This window comes from Ambystoma mexicanum, chromosome 1q (assembly GCF_040938575.1).
Source record: "Ambystoma mexicanum isolate Mex_15411 chromosome 1q, UKY_AmexF1_1, whole genome shotgun sequence".
NCBI lineage: Eukaryota > Metazoa > Chordata > Amphibia > Caudata > Ambystomatidae > Ambystoma > Ambystoma mexicanum.
This window is the reverse complement of record NC_090922.1, coordinates 1276346594-1276373277: the sequence shown is the minus strand read 5'-3', so window position 1 is coordinate 1276373277 and position 26684 is coordinate 1276346594. Positions and strand designations below refer to the sequence as shown.

The following is a 26684-nucleotide window of genomic DNA, read 5'->3' as shown; positions in this document are numbered from 1 at the left end:
TGCCATCTTGGGGTTTGTCGGAAAAGGGGCTCTGAATTGTGGGGGCTTATCGTTGTAGTAGTGCACATGTAGCTTATGCAGCTGTAGTGTGAGTCTCAGCCAGAAATGCAGAAATGCACAAGGCACATGGTTGTCAATGCATAAGGTGAGCGCCTGATGGAAAATGCACTAAACTCCATTTTACAAAGCACCATGCATTTTCTAAAACTTTCCAGGTTATCTCCACATAGAGTCATTTGCATTCAGTGTTATTAAGGGTACATGTTACCGGGGTTGGATTAATATGTTAATATATTAGTATTACGCATAGTGTGATTCAGTCAATAGAAATATCATCTTGAAATGATACGCACTTTTAAGCATGTGCTATGCATTTCTATGGTTTGTGCATTTGGAATGAGAATGACAAGGCAGATCGGTTAGCCAAAATTGATTGGAGCTGTAATGGCAGAGCTATTTCCTATGGAACACCTGCTTGGTGAAATACAAGTAGATGCAATAGCGCGATCCAAGACTCCAAAAGCAGTTGAGCAGCCTGTGTCGCAATGGATTTTTGATACTCCAGATCAGGATCTAACTAAAGTGCAAAAAGAAGACCTGATTTTAGGCCTATTTTATAACCATTTATTAGATGCAGAACAAAATCCTCTGACTGAAGAGGACTGCAAAGGGAGAGAGGAGTTGAGTGTGTTCCTCTGACTGAAGAGGACTGCAAAGGGAGAGAGGAGAAGAGTGTGTTGTTGAAAAACAAAAAGAAAATTAGGTTACAAGACGGGCTGATGATTAGAGAATCTGTGACATGCCAAATTCAATGGGGAGTGCCCTTATCATTTCGGGGGTTGATGTTACATCATACACACAACCTAATAACTGCAGGACACAGAAGTTCACAAAAGACTTTGGACGTTTTAAAAGATTATGCATATTGGCAGCACATGTCTCACAATGTTAAGCTCTACACCAGAGGGTGTCTAGTATGTGCACAGTTTCAACCTGCTTCACCTACTCAGCACTGTTGATGAAAAGAGGTTTGACACTGCCATGGTCTGATTTACAAATCAACAATGTCAGGCCTGTCAGCAACGGGAAAAAGATACATGCTGACAGTGACTTGTCTAATGTCAAATGGTTAGAATGCATTCCAGGCTCAGATTTTAGTACGCAGATGGCAGCCATTTTACTTGTAAACCATATTTTTTCAAGAGGGAGTCATTTCACTAGTGCATTGATGACAAAAATATAGCAAATCTTGGGTGTGAAAAGTAAGCTGCACATTACTTACCAGCCCTCGTATTCAGGGGGAGTAGAACGGTACAATAGACCAACAGTTGACATGTTAAAAAAGTTTGAAGCTGAAGCAGGTTTAGTTGGAATTTGCGGCTGCCATTGGCACTGATGACTATCAAGTCGACACCCACTAAATCGACAAATCTCAGCCCTCATGAAAGTGGTGCTGCCACAACACTTACTTTACAAAACAAATGAACAAGTCCTTGTAAATGTGTCAACGATTCATGAGTATGTGCAAGAGTTGAGTCAGCACTTACAATATGCATTTGCATTTGTGCAGCAGAATTTAGAAAAGGCCGCTGACGGTGCAAAAACTTATTATGATAGGAAGGCATCTGTGAAGGAATATGAAATAGGAGACCAGGGATATACATTTAACTTCGGGAAGGGGAAACACAAAAACTCTACATTTCTTGCAGCAGGGCAAGGGCCATATAGAATTGTAGATAAGGTTTCACCCGTGGTCTACAGAATTGCTAAAAAGGCGGGTGACTTAACAGTGGAACAGTTTGTCCATGTTAATCAAATCAAACCTGTTCACCCGAAGCATGAGATAAAAAGGTTAGAGCAAGTTGAAATTAACTGAGAGTAAACAAAAAGATATTGTCATAACAAACAGTTAGGGGTAAATAATGCTAGTGCACAAAAGTACAAATGGGCTCTTATCTGAAAATACCATGTGATAATTGTGTATTTATTGAAAACATGTCTTGGTTGCATGGCATATGACTTCTATAATCTGTATTGGACTGCATAATGACATTTGGTTTCAGATGCTCCAGTGGAAAAGGAAATGAAAGGTTTATTGTGCTTGATACTTAATGTGTCTTTTCTTTTTACTCTAGAAAAATAATTGTTTATCTTGTGAGCGCCAGACCCTCAGAGAGCTGGACCCGTGGAGGATACCACTGTATTGGAGTCCCCTGGAAAGCCCCCTGCACAGAATAAGGGGGTGAAGAAGATGACCCCAAAAGATATGGAGGTGACGACCCTGAAGGAGGTCCCTTGGATTTCCAGAATGAAGGAGTTCCACCAACATAATCTTCCTATGTGATTTTTTCTCACCACAAATTATTGTTTACAAAGTTTATTTCTGTTATAGACTGTTTTACTATTCCTGTAACAAACTATTTATTGCAGGAGGTATTTATTTCAAGACTATTTCTAACAAACTGATTTTATTTACATTTTTTCTGGTTTTTGCATTTGATGGAATTACACCATTTTGTTGGATGTATGTTCTCTAAAAATGTTAACAATTTGATTTTTGCTTAAAAAAAATAATGTGGATCACCAATTAAAAAAGATCAAGAGATGAAGGCGATCAAAATATTTCTTTTAAATCCCAATCAATTTTTTCAACAAAAAAAATATAATTCAAAAGAAGATTAAAAGAAAAACAGATCACCAAAATAAAAAAAATAGAACAAAAAAGGGACAGCTCAGGAGATAAAAGTGATCAATTCCTTCTTCATTGTTGTTTACTCTTCTGATTAAGAGTCATGATTATTTTGCTGGAAGTCTGGAAATGCGTACATTATGTTTATCAGACCCGAATTTCCACTTACATGTTATTTATTTTCAAGTGCATTTTAGAACATTTATTTTTGTTTGCAGTGATTTTGGTTTGTACCCCAGCAGTAAAAAAAAAAGGAGGGAGTGTAGGAATAGGGTCTCTCAATTGCACAGGCTTATCCTTGTAGTAGTGCACATGTAGCTTATGTTGCTGTAGTGTGAGTCTCAGACAGAAATGCAGAAATGCACAAGGCACATGGCTGCCAATGCATAAGGCACACACATGATGGAAAATGCACAGAGTGCTTAAACGTGGATATTATTTCAGGATGATATTTCAATTGACTGAATTGCATAAAAACAAATACTAATATATTAACATATTAATCCAACCCCAGTAACATGTGCCGTTAACAACACATAGTGCAAAATAGTCTATGTGGAAATAACCTCGAAAGTTTCAGAAAATGCATGGTGATTTGTAAAATCAAGTTTTGTACAGTGAGTTAAACAAATATGAAGTACCACTCTGCTGAGGCGAAGCATTGTGGAATCAGGAAGTGGAAAAATAAATGTAACATTTATTTTTCAGAAATGCAGTTAGTACAATGCGGAAAATACACAGAGCTGATCGGGTGATGTGGGTGGATCTAGATAGGGAGGTGTTGCATTGACTGACAGGACAACGTATTAAAAGGCTGTGAGTGGGTGTAGTCGGACAGACTGGGAGAGATACCTTCAGGCTGAGAACAGGTGACAGCTAGCTGGCAGACAGACAGACTCCAGTGTCGGGGGCTGTTTGGTGTGGAGCGAATGCTTATCTATGTGACCCCGGGTTGGAATAGGTGAGCAGTCTGAGGAAGACGTGCCAAATTGTGACAGAAATATCCCCCACAAATGTAGGTAATTATGCAATAATTGAGGTGAGTGTAGTGTGCCTGTGAAATAGTTACATGTTTTGTGATAGAAACATGTTTGTTTATTAAAGTAATTGATGATTTATATTCAACGTGGCTTACCATTTATGAAGTGAGCTTGTGTTAAATGACAGGCTCCTAACTGCTAAAGATTGTGAGAGAAACATTCAAGGCTACTTCAGACTGCACGCTGGCCAGCCAGCGACAAATGTGTAAGTGAAGCTTATTCTTAGAAAGACATTTAATGCATGCAAGTTCTCTAATGAAATGCATTTTATCCATGTACAAGTATAAGCCACTGTAAAATGGCAAATCTTGGTGCAACTGTTTGGATACTTTTTAAACTTTAACATTGTATAAACACACACAAGATAAAAACAAATTAGGTTTGTACTCTTATTCTGTGTCTGAATTTTTGTGGGCACATCGACTTAGGTCCATTAGGTGGTAAGCCTATTTTACCGCAGGCAGTAATTCACATTACCACATGTGGTAAAACCTAAGATAAATTGTTTTTCCTGTCACTTGAGTTTTCAGAAGTGCTAGGCATGTGTGTGCATACAACTATGTGGTTGTAAAATGATCACTTAGCCACAAAGGCATATTGCAGTATTCTATATAAAATAATGTGAGAAGGAGGTATAAGATATCTATCCAGTAGTCTGTTATTGTGAGTGACCTTGAAAAAAAAACAATTGTTTGGTAATATTCTGAAAATAGTCTCACTACAATAGAAATACCCCAACATATTACCACATTATACTACCAACGTAAAATACCACTCTGTATCACCATACTAAAAAATACCATGAATTGATAGGGTATAACTCCAAAATAATATCTTACAGGTTATAAACCACATCCATAAGGCGATCCTCCTGCCATCTGAATACCTTACAGAAATCGGGCCATAACTACAGAATGCAGGAATGAGGGAGTGTGCAAACCTCTTGACACACCCACGTTGGTAGTATAATTTCAGCATTTGAATATATTTTTGACAAAGAGATTGTACTTATTTATTTGTATTTATTTTAGCACATGTTGCCATTGCAAACAGACAAAAAAGAAATTGGAAATAACAGTGTGCAGAAGCCGTACTATGGTAAGGTTCATTATAATTAGGGCATTGCTGGGTGGAATTATGAATACTGGGTGAGAGTAGGAACTTATACCAAAGAGTCTACTAGAGGGCATGTGACAAATAACATTTACAGGGTAAATAAAGGAAAAAATTAAAAATATGATGACAGTACTTTCCATCAGACTAACTCTTTGGTACCTTTACATATTTTTTTTATTTTTTTTTATTATTCAAGTGTGATTCCGTTAATTATAACTTCCCACACAAAATTGAACCAAGATGAAATAATATGCATACATATAATATCCATGCTTTTCAACATAAAAACATACAATTAAATTCATATATATATATATATGACATTTGTGATGTCATCTTTGATGTCCTGGGTGTTAGTCTTAGCAGTGCACGGTGGTGGCGTAAGTTATGGTTTCTTAGCTTACCATAACTGACGAATTTCAGGGGGTTTTCGGTTTTACTTGGAACCATAACGTCCCTTTAACAAAGTTTTTTTACTGAATATATATATACATGTCCATCACATCATACATGCACATTCTAAGGCAATATTATTAGACACGGTACTTTCATGATTATAACCTATTTTCTCTTAAATAGCCCTAAAATACCACCAATTGCATTACATGATTGGTGGTAATTAAAGTAAGTTTTCCTCAGCTGTCTTCCAAACTCTAGTAATTAAAAGTACAATGGATTGACTGAAACCTATAATCCAATATTTACATGATTATAAAAATGAGCGTTCTGGAGACAATACCTACACATCCGATAGACGTGTGGCTGGAGAAACTTAGGAGCAGGAGGATAAGGTAGCAACCTAGCAGTATCAGAGACTGAGGACTAAAATACATTCCATTCAGATGTAGCTGCCAGGACCAGTTATGAATTAGAAATCAATTGCCATTCAATGTGATTTTTTCAGATCCTCCATTCCAATACTTGATGATCCTTCCAGTGCAGCAGGTAACAAAGAGTTAGTCCAATGGAAAATCCTGTCATCATAGCTTTACTTCTCTTTGGCATAAGCTACTGTCCATAATCTAGTGAGGCATATGGTTACTTTCAATTGTATTGTTTGTCTCCCTAATTGTTTAATTCATACAATTGATCTTTTTGCTTGTTTTTCCTGTTTTCTCTTTTGTCTTTTCATTTTCCAATGTGTGTTTCTGTTATCCCGAGAGGTGTTGCCACTCTTGATTTACTCTAAGGGCCTCATCACGACCCAGGCGGTAAGTTACCGCCTGGGCCGTGACTTTACCACCATGGCGTAAACTACGTTTACGCCATGGTGGTTGGCGGACTTACCGCCCCATTCCGACCTTGGCGGGGCGGTAAGTCCCCAATCCCCATTTACCCTTCCCCATTCCCATTTTTGCCCCATAGGGCATAATGGGAGTAGGGAAGGCGTTAATTACGCCACCGTAAATTACAGTGGCGTAATTAACTCCATCGTCCCTTAGCGCCATGGATTTTAACACCTGCTAAAAGCAGGTGTTAAATCCGCCATGGCGCTAAGGGACCTCGTACTCAGGCGGTAAGGGTCGGCGCTGTTTACGGCGCCGTAAACCCCTTACCGCCTGAGTTGTAATGAGGGCCTAAGACTTCTCTTTTAGAGATGTCTTGTTTCTTTGTTACTAGACTAAGTGTATCAATTAGGGAGTCCCACATTGTTTGCCATGTCCTAGACACATTGCCCGATCACCCCAGAACAATCAGGCCAACATACATTGTGTGTCTGTGTCCTCAGCAAGCCATCTGACACAGTATAAAGCAGCCTCTTCCCATGACTTACTTGAAAGCCAGACCAAGCTCCTTCATGCTAACAGTGTGTTATCTGTAGGATACCTACTCCATCTCATGGAGATGGAATACTCATTTTGAGGAATATTATCAACACCAGTTTTCCTGCAAATTGTCCAAACTATTTGTTCATGGTTTGTGGCCTATTTGTCTAAAACAATATCTATTGAACTATCACTTTTCAACCCAAAAAATGTATTTGTTATTCAAGACATCATCATCAGCCAACCTACTGAATGTTCATTGCACAGAACATACATAAATGCTTCATTTCACAGGTAATGTCCTGCAATATGTTATTTCTGTAAGCACTGCTGTAATGCAATGCATCCAAGTGCGACTTCTACAGTCTAAATTATAATTATTATAAATAATTATACTGGTGCATGAAAGAAACATATGTATGCATTGTTGTTGATGTTACCAGTGGCTGAACATATGGTTTATGATTAATGGCCACTTAGCACTTGGAACCAAAGTTCGTTAAATGGTATTCATCAAAATGTCAGCAATATGATTCTCTTAAGTGTGGTTGTGGGCAGTGCTTTCCTTTGTAATTCAGGACTAAAGTATACACCCTTAACACTTAAGTGGTTAAAAGAAGTTCTGAACAAAAACAAAGAGATATGATTTACATACAGTTTAATTGTTATAAAAAAGACCTAAGCCATTTTATAAACACTGATATAAGAGGTCCTGTTGCTAATTCTAATACTTTCTAAATTGACGGATGATGTAAAAATATAGGGCTTGATTCATGGAAGTTTTTTGTAATGACGTAATCCCATAGGAAAACGTTCCATGAATCAGGTCCATAGTGTATTCTATGGTTGGTGAAAATAAAAAGAATGTTCTCTTAAGAATTAAAGGCATTTAAGTCTAGTTGTAAAATCAATATACAATGCACCTGGAATCTTTTAGATAAGTGTATTGTAGAGGGCATGCCACATTATTTTTAGAACAGTCATTTGAAAGAAATAATGAATGCCTTAATATGGACCAGCTAATATTGATTTCTTCCCACTTTTGAGTAGGTGATCAACATTCCTAAATCATTACCCAGCTCATAGGTGGATGACTCTAGATGGCAAGTATGATGAGGTTTTTTTACATTCTCAATTAAAATATATTTGTATTTATTATATAAATAAATATATTACATATAAAATACATGGTAAAATACATTGAAATCATGCAAAGATTAAGCATGCAATCCTGAAGATGATAGCCCCTGTACAGGGAAACTGGAGTAGAAATATTGTGTTTGTATCCCATGTCAAAGACACAGCACCCATTCATCACAATTTGCGTTCAGTTGGCCCTCTGGCTAAGAAGCCAGATATAACGTCAATTTCCATAGTGTGTATAATCAAATGTCAGCACCAACTACAATCCGTCTATTTCTCTTGGTTAATAGTTGAATGATATTTCTTTTCATTTACAAGCAGGAGACGTAATTTCTAACAACTGTACACATTCTATGGGCAAGGATCATCTTAACAAGACGTTTGGATGCCTAAAATGCAGGCTATATATGAAGTGTTCAAAGAGGAAAAGGGGACTTATGACTTCTAAGGGGGGAGCCCCTTCTACCCTTAAAATATGGGGACGAGATTTTGTTTTAACGGTGGGACGGATGAAGTCAATTCAATTGCATCCAGGTTTGGAAACTGATGTAACTAAAGGTGTACAAGGTTAAGGCCACTGGAACTGAGGTTTAAGATGGTGAATAGATTTGAAACAGAGGACCCCAAATGTACTGTATGTCAAATTATTTCTGAAAGATAGTATCACTTGTAATATGTCATGAAAGATCCGTATGCATTTTAAGAGCCTAATTCGCAGAAGCATTTTATAATGGCCAAACCCCATTGGAAAATGCTCTGTAAATCAGGACCTATGTTTCTATGTATAGGAATTATAAAGCGCAAATCTAGCAGCAAGCAGTGGATGCTGTATCCAAAGTGTGCACCCAGAGTAACATGTAGAGTGCCGGTGTAGCAGATGGGTAAGGAAACCTATAGTAGTCAAAATCCTTAATATTGATTAAGTGCATCAATACAGAAACTTTGCACCAATTTGTCAGTGTATGCACTAGGGCAAACTTTTCCACAATGCAAAATGATACTTTTTAAGAATATTTTACACCCATGAAATGTTCTTGTGTTATACATGTCATTGCAGACATTGTCCTCGATATAAAATGCATTGCAATTTCAAATAGGGCAGTATTACAGAAACTTTTCACCAGTGCTAGTGCAATTTGCACTAGGGCAAAAATGGCCCTACTGCAGAAAACATATTCTCTTAATGCATTTTATCACCCGGGCAAAGAACTACTATTGATGCAAACATTACTGTGTGGCAAACATGCAGTAAAAGCATATCTTTCTTGTACTAGGGCAATTTTAGCACTAGTGTTAAATGCACTTGCACTGGTCCGAAATGTCTTTAATTCTGCCCCACATATTTTGCATTAGCACAATTCTTGCCCTATTGCTAATAAGGTGCCTGATTGGGCTTTCCTTGGTGAAAGGTTGTTGTAATGTCTCCCTATGTGAGAGAGGGTATGCCCAGGCGTCGGTCCTTGTTCGCTGCGCCACAGGGAACCAAGCTGCACCTCAGTGATGAAGCCCCAAAAGACCAGAACATGTCTGGCCTTGCTTGTGTTTCCCTGCAAAGAGGATCTGGCCTAGCAGTTCGGAAAGGGCTGCTCCCATTGGGTGCAGTACCTGACTGTTTTGCATGTGGCTGGACGCCTTTTACAATGGCGCTGAGGTGCTAAAAACAGTGGTGTGGAAGGTTGCCCAGAATAGTGCCAGTGGTTCAGATTAATTCAAAATCTTTCACCCATCACTTTTTTGGTCATTGGTTTTTGTAATGAGGCCCCTCGTGAATACCGGCATATACCTTCTGTTTCCTAGCAGAGGGATTCAGCTTTTTATTAAAATATGCAATTAGGAAAAGTTCTGGTGCTTTTAGAACTAGAATAAATATCCCTCTCTCTTTCCACCAACAACACTGTGTTACAGTAACAAATGCCAAGCCCAATGCTGCCACAACTCTACCTAAGCTATTCTTGAGATTGTTTTGCTATAAGCAATAACATTAAAAATAAATATCTTCTTTGAGTACATCAATTAGAATGACACTTTGTGAATCATTGTGGATGCTTGTGTAGACTGTGCCCTGGGAGCATGTTTCCCGTGGAGCGTTTTTAAATTGTATAATGTTAGTAGCCCTTGGGAAAGAGAACAGCGTCGCAGCTTTCATTTCACTGGGCATATAAACATATCTGTTTGCTAGGTAAAGAATCGTGCCATGACACGGCACCCTGAGATGACAAAGTGGGCACCTCAGGAAATTTAGCATGTGCTCATTCATTTTGCTTGTTTTCATCCACAACTACATTTGAAGAGTGCCAACTGTATGAACCTGGGTCAGCCATGGCCCTAAATTATGAGAGGCAGAACTGGGAAACAATGTACGTGCAACAGATAAGCATGCCAGTGGCTTTTCTCTGAATGATATGTTCCAGCATTCAACAATTTCAAAGGCTTTGAGTAATGAAAATAGTAAAGCGTACACAGATTTGTTTTACGGCAAGCAGAGCATGATTGATTTTGTACAATGTCTCTTGACAGAAATGTTTCACTGTCACAAACCAACCCATGAGAGTGACTTTACAGGATCACTTCATCTGCTTAAAGGAATGGCTCCTTCCTGAACTACAACATAGATTGATGGCCAGTATCCTGTGAGAATACGCATTGGTGTCAGAAATAGGATTATATTGTTAGCAACAGTAACACCACTGTAAATTAGGACTGTGAAAATACAGCTATACAAGCAAAACCTGTCTTTACATCCTGTGGATATGATCCCAATAGTCTGTATGATAATATGAGCAATAATATGAATATCTGCATACTTATTTTGATGAATCATTAGAACTGATTACAGAATTTGCTTGCAACTTCGCCCTGCACTTGATTTTACATATGTGCATGAAATGACATTAACTACTAAAATACTCATAACAGTTCCAGTACTCGAGATGTGTATGTGTGTGTTTAATTTAAAAATGTTAGGGTAATGTAGCCAATCTAAACCTACCACATCAACCAATAAATAGTGTGGGTTTTCAGGTACAGAGGTCATTTCCCGGCATACTTTAAAAGGCACTCCCACCCACCACTCATAGGCAAGGGACTGTCTATAGGATGCCCTGCCTGCCACCTGCCCATACGCACTCAAAACATCCCACACCTGGAGATCAATTTCAAAGTTTAGTTGTGTTGTGTTTGCTGTAGATGGTGTCTTTTGTTTTCTGCTCCAGCTATGCCAAGCCTGGCATGGATGCAGTGATATACACGAGATTGGGAACTGGAGACAGAAGGGGTGTTATACAACTGCACCCATTCTGGACAAGGTGGGCAGTTTAGGGTATCCATGACAACTTGTGCCCTCACAATCAAAGCTTTGTCATGCAATGGGTTTGATTAGAGTGTGTGTGGGTGTGAGGGAGCGCCTGTGTAAAGTTACAGGCCCTCCCAACCATAACATTACTAAGTTATGCTAGCAATGATATGTCTCTGGTTTGTGCTATGAGGACACATTCATATTTCCACAGGTCAAACAGAGTCAACCAATGGTTATTTGTTTGGAGCGTCATGTAGTGCTAATATGTTGCCTTTGGCTTGCCTCCAAGAGATGTGTCACACGGATGCAGCCTTGAAAGGTGTATTGTCCAGACATTTGTGTGCTGAATTTAGCCTTATATTGTTGTATACCATCTCACTTAGGTGACTTGGAGATGTGTTGGAAAAATGACAGGTGCTGCTTGTCAACAATATTGTTGTTCTGCCCAAGCTGCCCCAGGCTCCTATGTGCTCTTGCACTCAAGCGTACTGCTTGGCTCTGTTTAAAGGAGGATTTCAGTACAGTTCAGCTCATTTAGTTGTTCTGATGGTGTATTAAAAATCCAGTCGAGGCTGTATCTGCGTTTGCCATTTGGCAGCAAATATTTAAGAAACACAACACTGTCTTGCAGCAGCAGGTCCTGATGGGCCTATTCATACTGCTGCTGTAGTAGATACGAGGATGTTCCACACAGTGCTGTCTGCTCTGGACTGGACTTGTTGCAAAATGTCATTGTGTGCTTGCTTATTTCTCTTATGCTCCATATCTCATAGCCCAAATAACACAGCCTGTCACAAAGAGGTGGCAAGCACCTGCAGGTAACTAAGAAGTGAAGTCAAGCAGACCCCACCAGGACATTTTGAATCCTGTTTTCCTCTCTAGGGTGACTGGGTAAACATGCCCTCTGCAGGCTTTCAGTTCCTTTTCTGTTTGTGCAATGTTTCATTAGGGATGGGGTTATGCACCGCTTTATGTAGGCTACAGCTAATATGTATCTGTCCAGTGTGATCCCTTTACTGAAGGCAAGATAAACAAGGCACGGCAAGTGAAATTGAAGTGCGAATTACAGAAAGGTGTCTCCCCATCTCATGCAAGCACCTTACGTTGCTCGGACTGTGCCATCATGAACTGTTTTACTTTGGGCAAGGTCTATGATTTTTACACCATGACAATTCTTTTTTGTTATGAAATTCGCCTTTTTTAATATTGGGTTATCATTATGAGGAAACCGCAAACATGCCTTACTGCCTTCGCAATGCACTATTCCCCCATACCCTTCAATTGAGAAAGCGGAACATTGTAGACTGATACATGGCACAGAGGTCCACCTATGAGTGCGGCTGAAGAAACAGATTGTTCCAAGGGCAGCACGTCCTCCAGGCATCTCATGGGCTGCATGCTGTCCTAAACTCAAAGAATACTGGGAAGCTACATGCTCTGCACTAACGTCAGCACCCTAATCCCGTCACCTTTGCCATGCACAGCGATGTTATCTGACGCCATCCCTCCTAAAAAGGCACCCTGGCAAGTGGGAGAAGCAAAGCAACCAGAGTGAGGCCACTGTGGCAGAAAGCACAGACTTCTCCAACCTATCCCAGACTGGTGGGCACAACAAGGGCGAGAGCTCATCTGTCTTTAAGGAAGAAAATTATGACCTGTCAAGCAGGGAATTGCAGAATTAAGTGTTTTTACTATATCTATTACTAATGGCATATGCCTGAAAACTCTAACATACAGAAATGTTTCAAACTATAAAAGGTAATTACTGAGTACGTATGGCCCAAACACTTACTCCAGTGATGACTATACATTTAAAATGCAATAAACAACCACAACAACCACACATTTGGCTCCTACGACGTTCATTTTTCGAAGTTATAGTTGATGGTGAATCGTTTGATCAATAAAACATCCTTATACAAAGGAAGGCATGTCCTATTCCCATTAAGTAAATAGTAAATGGAATATTACTTTTTTTTTTATAATGCTGTGTATCTTTCTAATATAGTATACCTAAGTAAACTTTCTGACTCAGTGTCTTTTGTGTTTTTACAGTATTCTAAACACAAGGTTGCGTTGATTAGGCAAAACTATCGAATAAATAGCTTTTGCAACCAGGTCTACTCAGTGAATGGAATCCCTTTGCCATCATGGGGGCGGAGGTGGTCCTGCCCCGTCCTGATCTCCTTTGAACAGGTCTTAGCAGGGTGCAGCGGATCACAGATCTACAAAGGCAGCCTGAGTCGATGGTCTATACCTTTGAACCAATGAGATTCCTGGTGTGTCTTTGGTGGGTGACAAGTCTTTGCTCCTACGTGCTAGGAGGGGAACAGTAAGAGTGAATCGATATGTGCAACATGCAGTGCTATAAAAAATGATTGAAACCTCTTACAGAATAACAGCAGGTGCTGGGATTGCCAAGCACACTGTGGCTGTCACTCTCTAATGCTACTTTATTTGCCATAAAGTTCTTTACTCTTTCAGAGATGTGTGCAAGCATTTCAAAAAGTGGTTTGTGGGTTCCTGGAGCAAGATTCACATTAGTCTACAGGTCCCCTAGACATGTTCATACCTCCTGCATCTGCACGAATGTCGATTTCAAACCACATATCTAAATCTAAACATTTAAACTACAGGTAAATAAAAAGTTAAAAGGGAGTTCATGATTTCACTTGGGGCAAAAAGCAACGTTCCGCTTGCTTGGTTTTATTCATAGTTCCAAAAATGTTTTGTTGTTTGCATACATTTAAAAAAGAAAATGCCCAGCACATGTTGGCCACTCTGTTGTTCTGGGGCAAGTGTCTGTAACCTGTGGCAGGACAGATGATGTGTACTACGACTCCCATAATCCATTCTCTTTGACTATGATGGCTCTGTGGAGGAGTTGCAGTCCACATGATTTAGAGCAGGGGTCTCCCACCTTTATGTTAGCAAGAGCTGCTTGTAGTGAATGTCTGATAGGTGGGAGCTACCAGGCTGGTGATGTCCATGAGTATGACAACGTCTACCAAAGACTTTTTGGGGCAGTTTATTTGCTCTTTATATAAAAAAGGGAATAACCTATGCATGTACCTTATTAATAACTTTTAAATATCCTGGGTCTGTATTAGTAGCTGTCTCTTAAAGGATATTAGAATCTAGGAAATCAATTGAGACATTCAATGTGAAGGCTGATACTACATGATATACAGCAGTGCTCACTAATCTGGAGTGTAGCTTGACACACAGCAACATCACTCGGATGCTGTCAGACGGCCTCAAAGTTTGAATTTCAGGAAGCTCATGTCTGAAAAAGACAGATTCACAGAGATAGGCAATCACATTGGCTGATGGTGCAGATACCCTCCTTGCCATAGTGTTTGCACCTAACTGCACACCTAACATGTCAGACATACATTCAGGGCATGTTTTAAAATCTCTTACAACAGACTCATCCACCTTTTCCCACTCTGGATGGAAATGGTACATCCTTTGCTTTTGTTGGACGGTGTACCTGCATCTGTATCCAGGATTTCAACAAGGTTAATTTATGTGTTTCTTTTGGGGCTGCGTGTGCATGTCAATGAGTTACATTAGCATATCACCAAATCATGAAAATTGCTTACATGACAGATCACAGATTTTAGCCATGGAAAGTAAGCTATGTCCTACTTTGTTGACTACCCTTAAATCTTTTATGTCAAAATAATGGCAAGATTGAAAGAGTGAACATGTTGAAACCATGTGATCAATTTATATGCAAATAAAGTGTCAATCACAGAGATAAAATAGCCATTTTACAGCTATGACTTGAAAATTACACAGATCATATAACAAACCTATAACAACCCTAGCAGAAAATATATGAATTGTTATATTAAGATTTGAGTAAGGAGAGCATGGTTGTAGTGAGGTGCGACTTATTCATGATGGGTTTGTCCTTTATGAAGGAGTACAGAATGGGCATCCACTGGTTGAATCTAGTACACACTGTGTGGTTTATTGAACGTTAAAGACAATATACAAGTATTTATAAGCACTGACCCTTTTGAGCACCACTAATTATAGGAAACTAGCAATACCCACTTGGCTTTGCTCGGGTCTACCGCTGACATGCACGTGGGGGTCTACTATTGCCTTGTGTATGTTATATTGTGTCCTAACTTCCCATTTTTGAAAAATCGCGACACCGGCAGACACCTGAAATCACCTATACTGATAGCACAGGGCCAGACCCCTCTACGCCCCGTGAATGGCTCCTGGGTGGGGTTGGTCAAATTTCACCATCACCAGTTAACGCCAGACTGGCATGCTGACGTTATGTCCTAACTTCCTATTTTGGGATATTTCGCAAAATTTCCAATCTCCTAAATTCGCCTATACTGATAGCACAGGAGTGGACCCCGCTATGTGCAGGACGAATGCATGGGATTTGTCAGATTTCATTATTGCCAGTACACCCCAGACTGGTATGCCGACTTCAGGCCAAAACCTCAGCGCGCTGACTGTTGTAGGGCTGGAGCCAACTATTGCAAAATCAGCAATCTCCTGAAATTCACCCATACTGATAGCACAGGGCCGTACAAACCTTAACAAATAGATATATAGATTACACTTGAAAATAAAATACAAGTTTCTCAAGGCTTCAGAATGAACCTAATTACGTGTATCTTTTATCATCAGTATTCTCTAATATATCAGAATATTCAAACATGTGTTTTTACCTAAACACAGATCCTTTTCAAGACTAACAATATTTTCCACAATGGTAATGATGAGGGGAAAGAATATCAAGGAAACACATTGATCCTGTGAGTAATTAGAGAACCAAGTGGATACGTCCCAACTGATGACCAGTATAGCTTGGAGCTTTCCAATACTTGTAAGAACCTAAGGGTGTCTGCAATATGTCGGTTTGGTACTATCAGCCAATAATTTACGTTTTAAAAACATTTTATTTTGGTTTACATAACAAACACTTGTCTTACAGTCAATATCTGGATAGAGGTACACAGCAAGTTAAATCCCTTGTTCATGACCATCAGTTCCGGTATAGCAACAATAACACTAACCCCCCAACATTTCCCCGGTCTCTGTACAAATATCACTACAAAACTCGTCCTCCCCCCACAACCTTAATCGGTCAATAGGGTTCAAGTGAACCTATAGTGAGTGTGTTGTTAAGCTCACACATGCCCTGATGGGCTTGCAGTTGATGTACATAGTCAAAGGGGCTCAACCCTATTAATTGATCTCACATCCTATGGCTCTTCTCCATGTTCTCGCCCTGTTTTCACCACCCTGTTTTGTGCAGTGCTCTGTTACTTTGTAACAAGGTCTATTTTAATCCTATGCATTTTAAAATATATACATACAAACAACTTCTCAGTTTTCTCACCTAATTACTTTATTCATACTCCGGTTTTTTAAAAAGCATAGGCTGAAACAGAACTCTTCAATCAAGTTTTTTAAGTCCTGACATGCATAGCATATATCATTTTACATTCCTGTAAAATGTATAAATGGAAGCGGACAAGCACCAAAACACAGTGCAGCTTGTAGTTTTTCACATTTACTTAAATATAAAATTGCTGTTAGTGCTTCAATTCCTGTTTTGAGAGATGGTTAGAGGTGTGCTTCTCCATATCACGTCAAGTTCCATCTCAACATTTAATTTCAATTGTGGTAACAGCTGTCTTAAACAGAAAACTCTGTATCTTCAAATAAAAATTAACAGTTTTACCATGAACAGCAACATGAAATGATAGCTGTAGCTTTTCTTGCGAGGTGGAACTGACATGGATTGCCACACACACACACACAAACACACAACGCCTCACCAAAAAGCGATTACAACTGTATCTTTATATTCCCATTCTGATTTAAAACCTACAATTACCAGCATAGAAAGTAATGTTAAGTGAAATAAATCTAAATAAACAGTGAGACAGAGGCGATCCCAGCCCCAGCTTTGATTCACATGGCATTGAGATGTATGTAACCATACCCTTTCTAGGCAGCCATCATTTGCACCTCTTGATGCCAATAGCCATAACACATATTTCCCATTTACTTGTTATTGAAAGTTTGTCCCTTGTTGGGACACTGCACCAAGCCCTTTAAGCCCAGATGCAGCCCCTCCTCTCACCGTGCACACAGCATTTGATAGTTTGCTTTGCAAGAAGAGGAGAGGGAGAGGGCAGGGGAAGGGGCCCAAGGACTTCAGACACCAAAATAAACACACAATCATCATTTTGGTGTATGATGCAAGGAGCTACTGGGAAGCCTCAGACAACTTACTGGTACCTTGCAAACTACTGGTGGGAGACACTTGGATTTAGAGAACCAAACGTTAAAGAGCCTTGCTCTGTGGATATAAAGGGGTACATCTTAGTATTTCAGAAATCTCTAATATTCGATTTTATAAAAGATATTTTTGTGTAGTCATGTTTCCTTGATGGGTGTGTTTTATTTATTAGAATGAGTGAATTTGTGAATGAATGAGTGATTTATATGCCAATAAAACAAAGATGTTATGGGTTTATTGGTAGTTGGATAATAGCAAAAACGTTGAGAGAAAGGTAGGGGGAATATAAAATACGCATTTGAGCCTGTGCGAATATCAGATCAGCAAGGTTTATTCAGGAGGTTTGGTTGCATGCAATGGCAGGCCAGCAGGGAGTTAAAGACAGTGCAGTCTCAGCAATGAAGATTCCTTTCCCTACAGAGCTTGCCACTCATTTAAGTTGCATGAGGCTTTCTATTGGGGGACAAAAGGCAGTGTAATGTCTGTAATTACCCCTAGTCTTTCCCTTAATAGGGCCCCTGAAAGGTGACTTATATTTGCAAATAAGACATTTTCTAACCACTGTACTTGACATGCCTCCAGTTCATGCCCCCTGAGGTGCAGTTTACTCCTGGAATGCACACATGGTGAAACATATTTTGCACCAATGCACTAAAAGGTTTGCAGATGCTAATGCCATTTTCACATCACCCGTGACTGAATTTGCTTCCCCTAGATAACTTTTCTGAGACGTTTTCTCATGTAACCTATGTAATAGTTATGTGAATTAGGGCCTAGAGGTCTATAAATTAAGGATGTTTAGTCCAATGGAAGTAAATAGAGATAGTTAAGAGGAATATGGGACCATTTACCTCCCTAGGATATATGTTAAACAAACATGAAGGTGAGAAGGTAGAATTTATCATATGAGGACTAAAAGACTGAATACGGATTCAGGCAGAAATATTCATGGTGTCGTTCTTACCCCCTGTCTTACAGCCCAGTTGATAAGGAAGTAGATTTTTCTGATCCCACAAGACAATGGGGCTCATTACAGCTTGGCTGGTCTGATAATAATGTGCCGTTATTAACATATACAGGCACGTTACCGCAATGGACAACTATGAGTTTTCCAGTAAAATAGCCGGAATGACTTCCTGCTCTTCCGCCACCTTACCTGCCAAAATCATGGGTATTACAGGCACCGGTAATACCAGCACCTGTAACACCACCAGAAGCCCCATGCAATGGGGATCAACACTGTCTACCACCACTCTTAATCCGATGGACATTCAACTGGGCCGAGGGCCGGTAAGGGTGATACAGTTTGCCACCAGAATACCAGCAAATTTGTAGTGAGGCCCAATGTATTTTCTGTCTCTCCTCAACGAGCAATTCATTTTGTCAATATTTAGAGCCAGTTACAAGTCATTGGAATTGTGTTAGTCTTGTACAAATAGCACTTTTTTAAATGCTCTCTCCTTCCTATTCGGTTGCAGTGTGAAGTACTATGCACACATGTCTTGTGCTATATTCAGAGGAAAAACCTTGCCTTTTTCCATGTTAATGTTCATAGATTAGCATTAACAAATGCATACAAGAGAGTTGCCAATTACTTCTGGGGATGTGCTCTTGGTTACAAAGTGTAGAAGGTGGGATGGAATGTAATACCTGTGGAGAGTATGGTTAATCTCACTGTCAGATACATTTTTTTCAGCAAAGGTTTCCTTTTCTAATGTATGTATTTATGGAGCTTCTGAAATGCAATAAGAACTCTCCACAGCCTTTCAAGGATCAATAACAATTGTCTTTAAGCCTACCCTGTATTCATAAAAATATAAGGATTTATGGCTGGCAGTCATTGTATTCTGTTATTTTGTAGCACTTATTATAACCGTATTCTTAAGTAAAAGCGCTTAGATACCTCTGGATTTTGTGAATGTCAAAACAAATAAATAAATATACGATTTGCGTTGTAGGTTGGCATGCACACAAACATCCTTACTGTGTGAGTCTGCTTCCTGTCTCATACCCTCCACCCCAATTCTAAAATTCCAAAGGCTCCCTTGAAGACTAAAGGAGTACCAGAGGTTGTAGCCATTTAATCTGCACATCCAAATCAAGAGACTACCCGAATGAGTACATTATGGTTCGTGGTTATAAACTAATGTGAGAGTAGATGTTGGAATAAAAAGAAGTGAACACCAAATCTGCTCTAGCAAAGTAGTAATTTAAGCATACAACCCTTTTATCACAGATATGTATATTAAATATAAAAAAATGTGTTTTAATTTGTATATTCTCAAAATACTTCGATTTTATGCAAAACAGCCAGGAACCTTCACTGGTGCTATTGCCACTTTTTTCTTTCTCAAAGGGTTATTTCAAAAGGGTACACTAGTTGTGTACCAGACCTGTCCCTCATGTAATGGCAACCTTCTATCAGCAAAACATCGAGAATAATCAATACTGTTCATTCTAGGTTTTGATAAAGTGCTATGTGCAATAACGCTAATATAATGTTCTCATTATGCCTATAGCATATAATGGAAGTAATAACTGGACATTTAAAATAAATACAGGTTTATAGTGTTAGCACAATTAAATCATTTCCGTTTCTAATAGATTTTTTGCCAAAAATACACACCAGCTTGTCCCTCAAAATGTCCTGTCTTCTTGGAATGAGTCATGCCCAGAGAAAAACCAATATGTTTGCTCTGTGGGGACAAGGCAATATTTAATGTTGTGTATATGCTACTAATTTGTTAGTAGTTATGATGAATATGCACATTTCTTGCACTATGCCCAAATATGAATTATCAATAAAACAATAACCACTGCTTTAGATTCAGCAGCATGGTGCCCTGGTCCCTTTAGAGATTTGCCAGAACCCCAGCAACTCCTTCTGACCTCATCCTTGTCACCCTCACCCCCCCATTATGGACGATATGCCCCCAAGTGTGATGATGACATTCTTGTAGGATATGTTTGATGACAAAATATGTCTTCAAATACCAGTTCTCTCTCACTCAAGATGTCTGTTACTGCTGTTCTCATTCTACTTTCAACCTGAGAAAATAACCCAGCCCTCTTTCACGATAGCTGAGAATTGTGTCGGGTTACGATGCTGTAAACAACAGCTGGAGTGGCCGTAGTAAATGCACACGTGACAATACACCTTTCTCCAACAAAGAGACAAAGGGCCTCATTACACGGACGGCAGTAACTGTGGCGCTATTAGCGCCATGGTTGCCGCCAGTATTTTACTGAGTCCGGTATGGTGAATGGCGGAATTACTGTCCTATTCCAAGGTGTGTGGGGGCGGTAATTCCCCATTCACCATGACACTTCCCCATTCCCATTTTTGCCCCCATAGGGCTCAATGGGAATGGGGAAGGCGGTAATTATGGTACCGCAAATTGCGGTACCGTAATGACCTCCAAGGTCCCTTTGCGGGACCTGTCCTTAACGGTTGGTAAAATCAGCCTTTAAGGTAGGGTCCCACAAAGGGACCTCGTAGTAAGGCGGTAAGGGTTTACCGGCACTGGTACCCTTACCTGTCCCGGTAAACCCTTACCACCATCCGTGTAATGAGGCCCAAAGTCATAGTGAAATAAAATGGAGCAAAAGGGAAAAGGGAGAGAGAGAGAAAGAAAGAGAGAGAGAGAGACAGAGCGAGAGAGAGAGAGAGAGAGAGAGAGAGGTGGAGAGAGGGACAGAGAGACAATGAGAATGCTAAACTGGTGAAATATATACTGGTTACATCTAGGTTTGAAGAGACATATACATTCGCGTTCTGGAATCTTCAATAACATACCAAACAGAATCATGAACAATGACACATAAGGGCTCATTGTTCAGTGGCATCAATGGTGGTAATCCTACAACATTGACTTGCCTTTACTGCATGTGGTAAAGGTATTTCTTGCTTGATTTACCCTTTATGTAAGGGATCCATAATTCCCCATTGGACTGCAATGGGGACGTATGGTATTACTGCATGGAGCCACCATTGTAAGTGGCCATAGTGCCTCCATTTCCAGTAGCCAATGTGTGCGCCTAGGTATTGTCAGAGCCAATAAGTGTATAGCATGGTAAAACATTCAGTATGTTTGACTACTACCAGGTTTCCCTTTATTTAGCCTTTATTTTGTTCAAATTCTGGCCTTGTAATATGTTTGGCGATAATAAAACACTTGGTATTTCATGAATCGGGCCCTATAACTCCAGCCCTTTTTAGACAAGCAATGTCCCCCCGCCCCACCCCCGCCCCCCAGCTTGGGCTTTGCTGAATAATGCCACGCACACACCTATATGCAACCCCCTCTATTTCAATACCAGGGGAAGGGACTCTGCTGTGGCTCCCGGTGCCCTGCTGCACAGTCCCAGGCGCCATTGCTTCGGGCACTCACGCATGCATAGCGTAGCACGTATCATATTAAAGACTGTGTCAGGTGAGCAGTTCATTCCCGGTCACAGGAGACAGCGTTCGGCTCCAACCCATTGAAATAATTTACTGCGAAGCAGCAAACCTGACAATGTCTTCAAAGAGGCTGAGGAAAAATATACGCCGGCTCGGTACATCATCCGCAGCACAACACCGACAGCTCCAAAATGGAGGATCAGAAAAATATTCATTGCACTGCAGTGTGGGGGATGGAACCAACCAATCTAGAGGCAGGCACTGCTATACAACAAACGCCCTGTGTGCCGAGACTGGCGCGCCAGCGTAATAGTCAATATGAAAACCATGGACATAATACGCAGATTTCACTCCAATCATATACACAATTCTTCGAGAACATCCAAGATTTTGACAACCAGCATTTTCGCAGAACCATGTTACTGAACTTACTATTTTCAGATTTTTTTTTCTTATTACCGGTATAATATTTAACCTCTCGAAGTGGCAATCACATGGTAATGTCACAAAGTGGTATAATTTAGTGAAGGGCAATCATAATTTGCTCAAGTCAGCAACGTGTGGAATTCTGACGCGCGATGAGCGCGTCTGTCAAAGCCGTCCTCCCCGGTGCTTAGACGGTCCCATAATAGTGCTCAGCTCGGAGAGCCTTTGAAGGCTTCATCTGTCAATAAATTCAATTTTGCTTTGTCAGGCAATTGTTACTTACTCCTGTCTTTTCATCATAGATTTTGATGCCTCCAAAGGAGATTGTTAAGAAGACTTTCTGCTTGTGTTCTCCCTTCGAGCGTGATGCGGCGATTCCCTGTGGAGAAAAACAAACGTTTAAAAACATTATTGCTTCCTCCCGAAAGTGCTGTCCGATCAGGCTGAACCCTAAAACCCAAGGCTCACAGATATATTGATGTTTTTTTTTTGTTTTTTTTAGAATGGAAATAATGATGCTGCCGGGTAAACATTTATCCTAAAGGAGTGACTTTTAAAATGGATGCTATGTAGAGTCATGGCCCTCACGACGATTTATAACAATTGAAGAAATGGATAGCAGGTCATTAAATGAAGAAGTAAGCACACATGTTCTTTATTTTCTACAACATAAAAAGCTTACCAAGAAGCATCATGGGTAAGTTTCCGACATCAACACATATACTGACCAACATTATTTGTAGCAATAAGTTAATCAATTGAGATAACATGTTTGTGTTTTGCAAAATCTGTATTTCAGGTTGAGCATCTTTAGTTAAGGCAACATGTTAAGACCATTGCAGCTGGTAGCACTGAACATCCAGGTAGGGGAGGACTGTCGAATAAAAAAGCAGATCACCTTTTAAAACTTAAATTGTTATTGAAGTCTCCAATTTTACATGCCACAACAAAGCATTGCTGGGTCTTCAATTTCAACACCTTCTCCCCCTCAACCCACCACCACCCCCAACAATAATAATAGATGATTCCATGCAGTAATCTCCTAATAGCCAATTGTCTCTGTTTCAACAATAAATACAGTGATCTTAATCAGCCTTCGCAGCAGATCTAGGCTTGAGTTAATTTGCCCTCCGAGTGGCATTACGTCTGACCAACCATGTCTTCCCATGGGCTAGGGGCTTACTGCTCTCGACTTCGGTCTCCCCTTACATGTGTCCAGTTTTTCTCAGCTTTCCCCTCCTACCTTTCATCCCCTACCAACCACATGTCAACAGATTCTGGTGAACAACACCAAGCCCTCTAGTGCACATCCCATCCCCAGTTGCGTATCACTGGATCCCATTCCTCCCTAAATGATCCCATCTGATCGGTTACCATTGCCGTCAACTTGTCCATCAAATACATATCTCTCACTTTCAGTAACCAATCATCCTTTTCAAGCAGTGACAAGCTCTTCCTTTTCTGTGCCAATGCCAACATACCCGCCCTGAAATTCGCTTCCCACATTTTCGGGTATCTATAGATGTTGGAATCTCTCGGGTGGAGCCACAGTAGCATTTGGAGTGGCTTCAGCGGGAAGATCTCATCAATAACCTCTGACATCCATCCCAGTAGGTCCCTCCAGTACAATTGGACTTGCGGGCAATGCCATTGCATATGTGCTTTAGATCCTACCTGGCCACACCCTCTCGGGCAAAGTGGGGAAGAACTGGCGAACATTCAGGAGATTTTCAATGGGTCTCTATGCCACACTTGCACCACTTTAAAGTTATGCTCCATGGCTGCTGTAAACAAGCTCCCATGAAATATAATTTTACATACCTTCCCCCAAACCTCATCTGGCATTTCCTCTCCCTCTAACTCGTTCCAGTATTTTTTTAAAGTCTGTCTATTCTTCTTGTCAGTTACAAGCAGAACCTTATAGATTCTGGACAGAATTCCCTTCCTCGTCTCTGAGGCGTCAAGTACCTTCTCAAATGGTGTGAGTGGGTGTTTCAATTTGTCATCCCATTTCTGGTTCGTAAGTATTCCCTTCAGGCGTAGGGATTCAAATATAGAGATCTTGTCCTTACCATGCACCTCTGCGACAGTCCTGTCTTCCAAAAACACCTTGTCCCTAAACAACGGTCCCACCATCTCCAATCCTCTCTCAGCGCTTGCTTGTACATTGCGAAAGCCCCTGTTCCCCAACCCTACATCTGAGCCCCAAACCGAAGATATTGGCGAAGGCCAAGAAAATAGGCTCTCCTTGCACTTTCCCTTCCTCCAAAATGACCATAGCACTCCCAGGCAACAATGCTTCCTCAGCCTATTCATATATCCCTATACAGAACCAAAAGTAAGACTCCCACTTTGGCCGGGTGTGTGTCCCTGTCACTCAGATATGTACAATATGTCCCCAGATTGTCCCTCATTTGTTCCAGAAACACTCACAACTGGGCAGCCTTATAATATAGAGCAAAGTCTGCAAACCCAAGCCCCAGTCCTCCCTTGGAAGGGTGAGGGAAGTTCTTTTGATCCTCTGGGTCTTGTTTTGCCAGACAAACGTCTGCACACTATGATGAAGGTCCCTGAAGAATCTCTCTGGGAGCCCTGTGGGAAAAGCTGTGAACAGGTACAAGATAAATGGGAGAATGTTCATTTTCACTGTCGTCATTTGCCCATACCAAGATAATATCAGAGAGCCCCAATGGCCAAATCAGTTTTAATAGCCAACAGAAGGGGCTCAAAGTTGACTGCAGAGAACAGCAATAGTTTTCTAGAAAGCTAGACACCCATGTACTGAATCACGGATTTCTCTAATTTGACCCTTAAAACACGGTTCCTGTGGACTAGGCCCGGGTCCGTGACACGGATCGGCATTATTTATTTTTTTCAAATTTGTTTATTGGTGACACCGTATAGTTACAACATATCAAGACGTTACCAAGTATTTAGGTACAACAGAGCACTCTACTGATTTTGAACCTTTTCCGCCCCGCCACAACAAGAATTACAAACTCCCCCAACTTCCCATCCCCCCCCCAACAGTTTATGAGGGTGCCGGAACTGACATATAGTCATTTTCTGCCGGTCTCTGGTCCTTATTCCACCGGGCGCAATAAGTGGGCCATTGTTTTTTTTTTGTGTGTCATTCCTGGGGCACAGTTTTGTATTCCATTCTCTCTCCCTCCATTGCTAGTGTGGTTTCCTCTCTACAGGTCTGCTCATTCCGCGGGCACAGGTGGTCCTGCTTAGGCCAGGTCCCACCCATCCTCCACTTCTCCTGTGTCCTTTTCCCGTTATGGACTCTCTGGGTCGTATTTGGTTAAGAATGTGTCCCACTCTCTGGCCCATGAAGTGGTTTAATCGTGTAAGCGTCTGGTATATAGATCCAATGCTTTATATGTCCATTCTTTCTCATTCTATATAGATCCAATGCTTTATATGCCCATACTTTCTCAGAGGAGAGTTTCTCTCTCTTCCAACCCCCTGCCAGGCATGCTCTGGCTGCCAATAGGAGATAGTGAGGCATGTGCGGGAGTTTCACCCATTCTCCTATTGTTTCCAGCCCAAACTGTATTAGAGTGGGTGTCATCTCCCTTTCAATGCCCTCTAGTAGTTTGATCCATCCCAGGACCTCTTTCCAGTACTGTTGCACCTTCTTGCAACCCCACCACATTTGCCAGTAATCGGCCATTTGTCCACACTTCCTCCAGCAGTGGGTGTCTGCCACAGGGAACATTTTGGCTAATCTGGCAGGGTCCCACTGCCACCTGTATAATAGTGTCAAGCCAGGCTGCTTATATTAACATGCCACCGATGTGCGGTGTGCATTGGTGCATAGTTTTCCCTATTGTCGTGCCCCTATTTCCTGCCTCAGGTCTCTTTCCCACCTCCTCTTTATACCGGTAACGTTGTCTCCCCTTGCTTCTAGCAGTGGCTGGTACAGCCTGGATATGACGCCCTTGGTCCCCTTCAACGAGTCCAATAATGTCTTCATAAGTGTGTGGTCTCTCTGCAACTCTGTCTTCCAATCGCCTGACATAAGTAGGAATTTGAACACAGGCAGGTTTCTAATTCCCTGGGATTCTGCTAGGTCTGTATTCTCTATGAAGCTATCTTTCTTCAAGACCTGTCCCACTCTCTCCAGTCCCGCCTCGAACCAGTCCTAAAACCTTGCATGTTCTGGTATGCGATCCCTTATAGGGGGGGCCCAGATATTGTTCAGAGGAGAGGGCCAGGTGGTGACCCCGGTCATTTCCCTCCTGACTCTCCATAACCTCCAGAGGGGGCCCAGAATCCTATGGTATGTACCTTCCTCTGGGCTGCGGTAGCTGGTGCCCATAACCATTCTCCCAGGGTTACTGGTCTGAATAAGTAGTTTTCTAGACCCATCCATTGCTTGTTGCTCTCTAATCGCAGATGGGGTATCAGGGCTCTGAATTAAGCCGCTCTATAATATGTGCACATCTCTGGTATCCCCAACGTCCCTTTTTCCTTGGGCTGCACTAGCATCTTGTATGCCACTCTCTCCTTTTT

At 40.8% G+C, this 26684-nt stretch overlaps 1 protein-coding gene across 17 annotated transcripts in view; it reads right to left on the bottom strand.

The window, feature by feature from the left end:
* The window catches only part of DAB1 (DAB adaptor protein 1), a 4845894-nt gene that overhangs the window by 359405 nt on the left and 4459805 nt on the right, over window positions 1–26684 (bottom strand). For all 17 annotated transcript variants that reach the window (XM_069642094.1, XM_069642098.1, XM_069642099.1 and 14 more), the window contains one exon: window positions 22447–22542. In XM_069642094.1, the coding sequence (XP_069498195.1) occupies window positions 22447–22542 (96 nt within the window). The remainder of the gene's footprint in view (window positions 1–22446; window positions 22543–26684) is intronic.